This window comes from Plasmodium vivax, chromosome 3 (genome assembly GCF_000002415.2).
Source record: "Plasmodium vivax chromosome 3, whole genome shotgun sequence".
Lineage (NCBI taxonomy): Eukaryota > Apicomplexa > Aconoidasida > Haemosporida > Plasmodiidae > Plasmodium > Plasmodium vivax.
The window spans coordinates 901907-910293 of NC_009908.2; the positions used below are offsets into that span (position 1 = coordinate 901907).

The 8387-nt window shown below is 28.4% G+C and overlaps 1 protein-coding gene across 1 annotated transcript, besides 19 other annotated features; it reads right to left on the minus strand.

The window, feature by feature from the left end:
• Positions 1-1198: 1198 nt before the first annotated feature.
• Positions 1199-1225: a microsatellite.
• A 7-nt stretch (positions 1226-1232) lies between these two features.
• Positions 1233-1258: a microsatellite.
• A 750-nt stretch (positions 1259-2008) lies between these two features.
• Positions 2009-2053: a microsatellite.
• Positions 2054-2060: 7 nt separating this feature from the next.
• Positions 2061-2134: a microsatellite.
• Positions 2135-2918: 784 nt separating this feature from the next.
• Positions 2919-2954: a microsatellite.
• Positions 2955-2967: 13 nt separating this feature from the next.
• Positions 2968-2992: a microsatellite.
• Positions 2979-3010: a microsatellite.
• A 294-nt stretch (positions 3011-3304) lies between these two features.
• Positions 3305-3353: a microsatellite.
• Positions 3354-3778: 425 nt separating this feature from the next.
• Positions 3779-3798: a microsatellite.
• A 479-nt stretch (positions 3799-4277) lies between these two features.
• Positions 4278-4317: a microsatellite.
• Positions 4318-5186: 869 nt separating this feature from the next.
• Positions 5187-5302: a microsatellite.
• A 194-nt stretch (positions 5303-5496) lies between these two features.
• Positions 5497-5523: a microsatellite.
• A 51-nt stretch (positions 5524-5574) lies between these two features.
• Positions 5575-5608: a microsatellite.
• Positions 5609-6418: 810 nt separating this feature from the next.
• Positions 6419-6442: a microsatellite.
• A 374-nt stretch (positions 6443-6816) lies between these two features.
• Positions 6817-8136, minus strand: PVX_096000 (variable surface protein Vir4, putative; the record flags this gene model as incomplete). Its single annotated transcript, XM_001612708.1, has 3 exons — positions 6817-6981; positions 7103-7966; positions 8104-8136. 3 exons carry the CDS (start codon positions 8134-8136, stop codon positions 6817-6819), a joined length of 1062 nt encoding a protein of 353 aa, XP_001612758.1.
• Positions 7448-7468: a microsatellite.
• Positions 7615-7646: a microsatellite.
• Positions 7809-7840: a microsatellite.
• A 210-nt stretch (positions 8137-8346) lies between the features above and the next one.
• Positions 8347-8371: a microsatellite.
• Positions 8364-8383: a microsatellite.
• Positions 8384-8387: the final 4 nt, after the last annotated feature.

An 8387-nucleotide genomic window follows, 5' to 3' on the forward strand; every position in this document is an offset into this window, starting at 1 on the left:
GCTACATAGAGAAACTGATAGAACAATTTTGTCACTTCTTATCATGAGATGATGCGAAAAAAAAGAGCAATAATGAGATATAGGAGCTACCTCAATTGAGGCTATCTATTGCAAGTATTTTTAATGTGGACAATCCTCTTACGAAATAGCACTTCTAGCTAGTACATGCAAAACTTATAGGAAGAAAAGCAATAAAACTACGAGAAATTTTGCAAACATTTATATAATTTCAGGATAGTGATCTCTATTATACATCGTGTTAATTGATAAAGAGCAAAATGAGATGCATATTGCTTACGTAGTAAGAAGGGACAATTCCTTAAATGCAACTGTTCTGCTTATGCGCTAGTTAAATGGGAATGAAGTTTAGTCCTTTTGAAATTTTGCGGGCAGATGGAATTGCAAATATTTGCTGAATAGACATAAAAAGTTGATAAAAGTGAAAAATTAAGAGTGTCCACCAAAATAATCATAAATGTAAACAAAAGACAGAAGCAGATTTATAAGAATAGTATAATGCGAACGTTATACGCAGATAGCTGCAGAAAAAGAGCCTCATACTTTGGCGAATCAGTTGCAGATTTTTTTTTAACCCCATTTAAGTAATACATTTAAGAAAATATCTTAATTTGTTAAGATGCAACCTTTGTATTTCTTTACTCGTGAATCATAAAAATGTAACTCTCCTAATTTATTTTACTTTTTTGTGTAATCATTATACTTTTCCTTTTTTTTCTGTGATTTGTTTATAACTTATTATTGGAGCATATTTGAAACATTATGTCGTTTTGTAAAACAGTATTGCTTCATTTTTTCGTCGACGGATTGTCGCTCCTTAAACTGGATTATTTTGTTGTTTTTTTTATTCATTAATAAAGGATTCTACGTTTTTGTTGATTTTGCTTAAGCAAACAAATGCCAATGAAGGAGTAATTTATTATGACGGAATTATAAATTAATTAGCATCGGTTTGGGCATGGTAAATTGATATAACTCTTTTATGGAGTTCGTTCTTTTGGACTTTTATATGGTGTAGGATAAGTGCCTACAAATAAAGCGGTCATGATATATGCCTAGGCGAAAAGGACACGAAGTAATGAAAAACGTTTAGCATATATATGCAATCAGGAGTTGTCGCTACTGAATTGTCCTCTCGAATATTATTATGCATGATAATTTATATGTATTTGTAGCTTAAGACGCCCTTCTACAAGATGATGTGGACTGCCTGACTTATGATTATTAAAATGGTTCTTCAAAATGAATAGACATTTCGCCTCCTCATATTAGATCATTTCATTTTTCATTTACTCGAAATTTTATATTCTTCGATTTAAACGCTAACTTGAATGCAAGATGGTTAATTAGCATATGTAATATTATTGAACATTACATATGCTGTTAACCGCATTGTTAGCTCACAATCAGAGTTGCTTTTAAAGTTTATTCCTTACATCTAAGAAATATTGTAGAGGAATAAAAAATAATCATATTACTGTAAAACCGAAAATTCCTTAAATGTTTGTGGAACTGTTAATATTGTTATACTTGTGTAGAAAACGCGCAGAAAATAAAAATATTGACTTGAGAGAATTAGAAGATCACGCATTTTAAGCCTATACGTTGTGACCTTCTGAGATAATCACCATTGTTATAGATAATTGCATAAAAAGAAAAATGATAATTTATTCGTAGACATTTTTAAAAATCCACCTCAGATGATATTCCATCCAAATGTAGCCCAATAGAAAGAGTATTTCTCAAAATAGGAGAAAAAATAATGCAGCATATGCATTTTGCAAATGCTTTGAGACGTTGCCATTCTGACGAAAACTGTATATGGATTAAATTTGGAGAAGCATGTCACCTTTAGGGAATAATAAAAAATGGCTACTCCAAATATCTTATAACAACGCTTAGATGTTCCCTATTTTTTAACTGCTCCTATGTCTTACTATAGTTAGCGCTGAACGTAGCATATGTACGTAATAAGTAAGAGCGATTAATTTTTACCGAGTTAGCCTTTTCACTTGGTTTTATTCCAAAAAGTGAACATCAAATTTGTCTTTTATATAAAAGATTTAAATGGGAAACATTTTCTATGGTTAAAATATTCCAGTTAAGTAAAAAATGAGTCTGTCTTGAAAAAAGGTATGTATATAATGGTAAGCTGGGATAAATATTTATGCTTAAAAAATAATAAAATTGACATAGACTTATAATAGATAATAATTTAACAATTCATACAAGCGTCAGTTTGGAAAACGGTAGGATGCGGATTAGTCTATGCAGTTTCTACATTTTACGGAATATTCGCGGCTACGCAGTGGTTACATAAATAGCAAAATAAATTTTACATTTTATTCGTGTTCATAGAAGAATTGAAAAAAAATTGTTTAAAATGAATAATAACTTTTTAAAATCATTTGTTCAAGTAATTATGCAATGCGAACTATCACATTCGCATGACAAAAAAATGTCAACATAAAAAAAACCAATCGTTTAGGTTTATCAAAGATATAATGTTAATCACAATATATATCTTTTATTTTTGCAATACTGAAAAAAAAGGTTTATTTTAAATGCTTATAGTTATGATGGAAAAATAAGAATTCTTACGAATATTTATCCTATAAGATCAAAACGGCTGATCTGCTAAGTGCACCGTTATACGTTACATTTTGGTTTTACTCGTTAAATATTTTCTCTATATTCAGTTTTCGAAGAGCTGCATTTCTTCAATCATAATACGAGCAAAGATAATTAAAGCGTCATTCCTTTTTACATCCGATTTAGTGATCTGCTGCGGGGCCGTATCCTAAATGATACTCATTATTGGGGATACCCGTTTGTAAGTATTCAAAGTTGTCCATAAAGTAATCGCCATTTGCTGCATCTGGTAAAGGATATCCCCCCATTCCATTTCTCATTCCCGGTGCACGTGACCCAAAACCAAAAGGTTTAAACTATTTTTATAAAAAGGGTGAGAGCATTTATAAGTATAAAAAAATTATGGCTTAAATAATATGTAAAAGTAAATTATAAACGTTTCGTGTCACGTTCATATGCACTGCTTTTTTTATGCTTTATTTTACCTTATATATCATGGCTCCAATAAGGGAGACTCCACAAAGCGAAGCAGCAGCGTAGGTGGTATCCAGTTTAGGTTCTTCGACTGGTGGAAGTTGAAGTGAAATATCCATTCCAAAATCTGATTCTTCCGTGGCACTTAAATCAACTTCACCTCCTTCTTGTTCTTGCGCTACTCCTGGAACAGTATCTGAAACTGGACCAGGAACTCTAATTAAAGCTGGAAGTGGATCTTCTGGTGGATCCTTCAATACACTGCGAGTTTTTTCCATAACCCTTATCGGTTCAGGCACTATAATACATTCATTACCGGAAAATTTCTTCATTATGTAATCAATTGTGCATTTTTCATCAAATTTAAAAACATCATGGTATGGATTTTTATGGTATGCTTCCCGAAGTTTTTCCCGTCTCTCTGAAACTCGAGAAATAATATCATTACATTTAAGTCTTTTCTGAAGTTCCGTTTTTTTATCAATAATATGTTGAATGTCTTCACATAAATCATACATATACTTTTTAATATGTATATATTTATTATTAGAATTACACATTTCTCTAGTACATTTTAATTCTTCAAATTCATTATTTAATAATTTTAGGCTAATTTTCTCAATATCATGATCCCATCTTATGCGTTCAATTCCTGTTAACTTAAAAATTCGTTCTACAATTGTATCTAATATGTAATTTATATCTCTACAGTGAATATCGGTAATAGTTTTCCTTTTTTCAGTTTTAGTACCTTGTAAGTATTTTCTCAAATTTCCTTCAAATTTGTTTAACCAATTACTAACAAGTGCTACATTTTTTTCATCAAGATATTCCATAATCTTCACAAATTCGATAGCTTTTATTAGCCTATGGGTACGTTTTTTAGAAGGTAGAAATTCAACTTGAGGATTAGGCTAAATATGAGGAAATGAATATAAAGAAACATTTGTATTTGTCTACATTGTGCAATTAATTCATTATGATGTTGAAAATAAATAAAACATTGGAATAAATTTTAATATATAATTTTCCACAAAAAAAAAAAAAGGAATCACCTTTCTTCTAGATTTCTTCCCCATGATGTAAGCTTATTTAATTGATATAATGAAAAAAAAAAGTACGTTATACTTTTGCTTATAAAAATGTATAATGATAATGTAATGTGTTATCTTATATATAATAAGCTCAATATTGTTATATAATTCAAGTATCTTGCTTAAGGAAAAGTTATTTTTTGTTTTATTTTTTGGCTATATAGTTATGATATAGTATCAAACTTTATGTATGGTCAGTGTTATCAATATATACACAAATTACATAACATTTTGTTTTTCACTAATTGAAAAACGAAAATAAAAAATAATTTAGTACATCAGTTTATATAATTTACAGAGAAAATGATAAAAAAAAAAAAAAAAGCCAAGTGCGAAAAATAATATATATCTTGCAATTTATGTTTACAAATGAGTATAAAATTACTAATTGAGTATTTTAAAATATGACGACTTTAAAATGTGAGTATAATGACAAGCATACTTTTTACGTTGATATAGTGACTACGATTTATAGTAACATACTATTAAAGCATGTGTTGTTATCATGTATTTTTGCCTATAACTTTTTTGTATTAATTGTGTGATGCGCATATACAGATATACATGACAATAAAAGCAATTCATTATTATAAAATGTAATTAGAGCATATGCAATGGTGCAATTGGCATAAACATTGTAATTATTTTTTATATATCATAAAAAATTTTTTGATGCTAATTATTTATCATTTTATTTCTGCGTTTATCACATTTTATGCCATAAAAAAAGTATTATGCTTGTTCTCTTTGTTACTTTATAAACAATCCTTTTTATTTTGTAACAAATGATTGAAGAGTTTATGTTTAGTTTTTTGAGCAACAAATGGTCATACTGTTAATACTAAATAACATTTTATAGCATTTTACAATTCGTTATTTATTTGAGGATTTTCTTTTTGTGCAAAAATAAAATAGTTATAAAAATTAACAGAGTCATATTTTAGCATTTTTTACACAATAAAAATTTTTTAATCTTTATTTTCTTTCTAACACAAATTGACTGCAAAATGTTGAGAACATAATGACCTAATATTCCCCCATGTTCCTTTTGCAAGAGTTAAGGTGAATTACTACGTGCGGCACATGTGTAAAATTATTTGCCGATCACAAATGCTATATATTGACATATTTGATATTAAAATAAAAGTATATATAAACAAATTTTAGATATAAAATTGAATAATTAATTATTTTGATTCATGCGTACAAGCAGAAATGTACATATTTATTTGGTTTATTAAGAATTTATCTACACTAAGAAATAATATAAAAAATGTATTCTTTTATAACGTCCTTATTTTTTTCTTTTCTGCAAATTTTTACTTTAATTTTTAGCACTACAAAAATTCTCTACAATTTTTCTACACTCAATGTTTTTATGAGCATACACGTTTAAAAAAATAATTAAATGGACGTAATTTATTCTGTAGAAAGGGAAATTAAATTAATAATTGTGATAGCAAAGAAAGCAAAATCGTTAAAGTCATGCATCTGGGGAGGTTTTAAATTGGAAAGTTTAATGTTTATTAAGATATTTATCTTTTTGAGGAATACTGTTAACCCCATTGAGGGTCCCCTATCGGTTACCTATTTGTATCTGTAAGTTTCATTTTATGGGAAATTTCAACCCCTTTTAGTAATCTAATATTAAACATGTATAATTGTATCAGCTACGTTGTTAACGTAAAAAAATTAAAAAAGTTAACATGTTATTTTTTGGAGATCACTTATTTCAATAAAAATTATAGCATGCGTGAAGATTCCATATAACACTATTAAATAGGAAAAAATGTTGAGAATGTTATTTAAAAAATGAGAAAAAATGGATAAAAAAAAGGATGCATCAATAAATCAAAAAAAAAAAAACAAGAAAACATCAACACTGCAAACTTTTAAGTGCTGTAAATTTTGCAGGTACAATATGAACTCAACATTGCAAATAGAACTAAAAAATATACCGTATATACATGTTTTATGGAAATTCAAAAAAATTTTAAATCTGTTTAATATTTATTTAAGAATCATAAATTGTGTACACAAAAAAAAAAAAAAAATTACACTTTACAATTTTATTTATATAAATATGTAGAACTTATAATTAATGAAAGTAAAAACATCCAATTTGCCTTTAAAATGTAGATATAATGATAAGCACATTTTGCGCATTTACATTATTGTTACGTTTTATGAGAGCGCACTTTTCAATGATGTTGCTTAATTCTATTTGCTAATTGCAATAACTATGTGGAGTAACTTATGCAATACCGTGGACTGCAAAATGATTTATTATGAACGACTTAAGGGGAAAATTAGAAATACACTCAACTGTTATAAACATTGAAGATCGAATTTTCCCACGTATAAATAATGTATTAAAAGTAATTAATAACTGCGTGTTTGTTTATTTTTTTGTTTTTCTTTATATTCCACAAAATTTAGGTTTAACTTTATTTTTTATAATGCACCATTTTTTATGTAAGCCTTTTCGTAAAATCGTCGTTAACCCATGGTAATATTTTAGCGATTCTCTTATTTTTCATATGTATCATTACTGCTGCTTGGATAACTCGAAAAAATTCCGCTTCAATACCATTCAGCATAACTCAATTGGAGCGATAAGCATTTTCAATTAAGGACGTTACACTGGAGTGTATCCTATGAAATGTTCTGCTCCATCCCCAGAAAGGGGATTATGTGCATCTAACACTTGAGCAAGCAGTCCATTGCCTCCTTCGTTTAGGTGACCTATAGGAGTACCGTTCCATCCAAAACCGTTGCGTAAACGCCTTCGGTATGTTTTGAACTTGTACATAAAAGAACAAAATAAAATATATGTAACACAGGAATTCGTTATTTGTGACTAATTAATGCATGTTAATAACACATTTAAGAGATTGACATGCGTTTGTGAAGTTTTTATTTACTCTATATAAAGCTCCTGAAGTGATAGAAGTGACAACTATTCCCAGAAGTAAATCACCATATTTTATTGGAGTGTTGGGAATTCTACCCCGTAAAGTGGCAGCAAATTGAGAAGGCACTTCACCTGTTGGCTTGGGAGCACCATATGTATTATCTACTTCAGTGGCTTCTTCTTCTACATCTGGTAGTAGTTTAGGTAGTGCATCGGAAACTCTTTTTCCCTTCATTTCATTATGGCATTTAAGATTTTCCAAAATTTTATTTGGATCATATTCCTTACATCTATCATAAAAATCTGGGCAATCCTTTGTCTTAGGAGAACAAACCTTTTCGAATTTTTTATATAATTCAGCTTTTTTCTGAAAGTAAGGATAATATTCCTTGCATTTATCGAAATAATCAGCATATCCACGGACTGTTTTGTAATCAACACAGTATTCATACAATTCCTTTCTTTCTTGCCAGTTATCTTCAGTGACGATAGTAGTAGAAGGTTTACATTTTTTATAATAAGATTCATTTGATTCATCTTGAACAAGTTCATACCACTTAGGTAGAAGTGAACCAAATGCATGGGGAACCTTAGTACTATCAGTGGGACTATAATACTTATATAATTTTTCATATATCCAATAGTTCAAAAGTACGCAGTCATCTCGTACAGAATCTTCATGATCCAATCTAAAAGCTTTAGTTTTTAAAAATTTTAGAACCTGTTTACAAATTTTTTTAACTCCCGGCGTATTGTAAGGTTCATTCAGTTTATCACATTCTTTATTATAATCATTCAAATTATCAATATCATAATTCAGTTGATCATAAAATTTTTCCGAAAATAATTCTGATGAGCGCAGTCCTAACCATTTCTAAATAAAAAGCAAAATGTGTGAAAATTTAAACATATGTCTTTTATAAAATTGATCATTATTCATCATGAAAAATAAGACATTAAAGTAAATGGAATGATAAAAATTGATTATGGTAAATGAACATGTAATATAACCCTGATTGCTTCAATAATTTTTAATGTGTTCATTATCAGAAATGTGTATATTATTTCATTTTATGAAATATCCTGTATAAATAAAATTCTTCAGATTTGTGCAAAAAATGTGTTAAAGGGTTATATGTATCTGTAAGACTTATTTTTGGTTCAATATTCTAATAAAGGGAATAACGAATAATTTATGTGTGATTTAAAATGTTAAACGAAAATACGTCATTAAAATTATTTTACAAGTGTAAAATAAAATGTGTGTATTATTAAAATGGTGAAAAATAATGGAG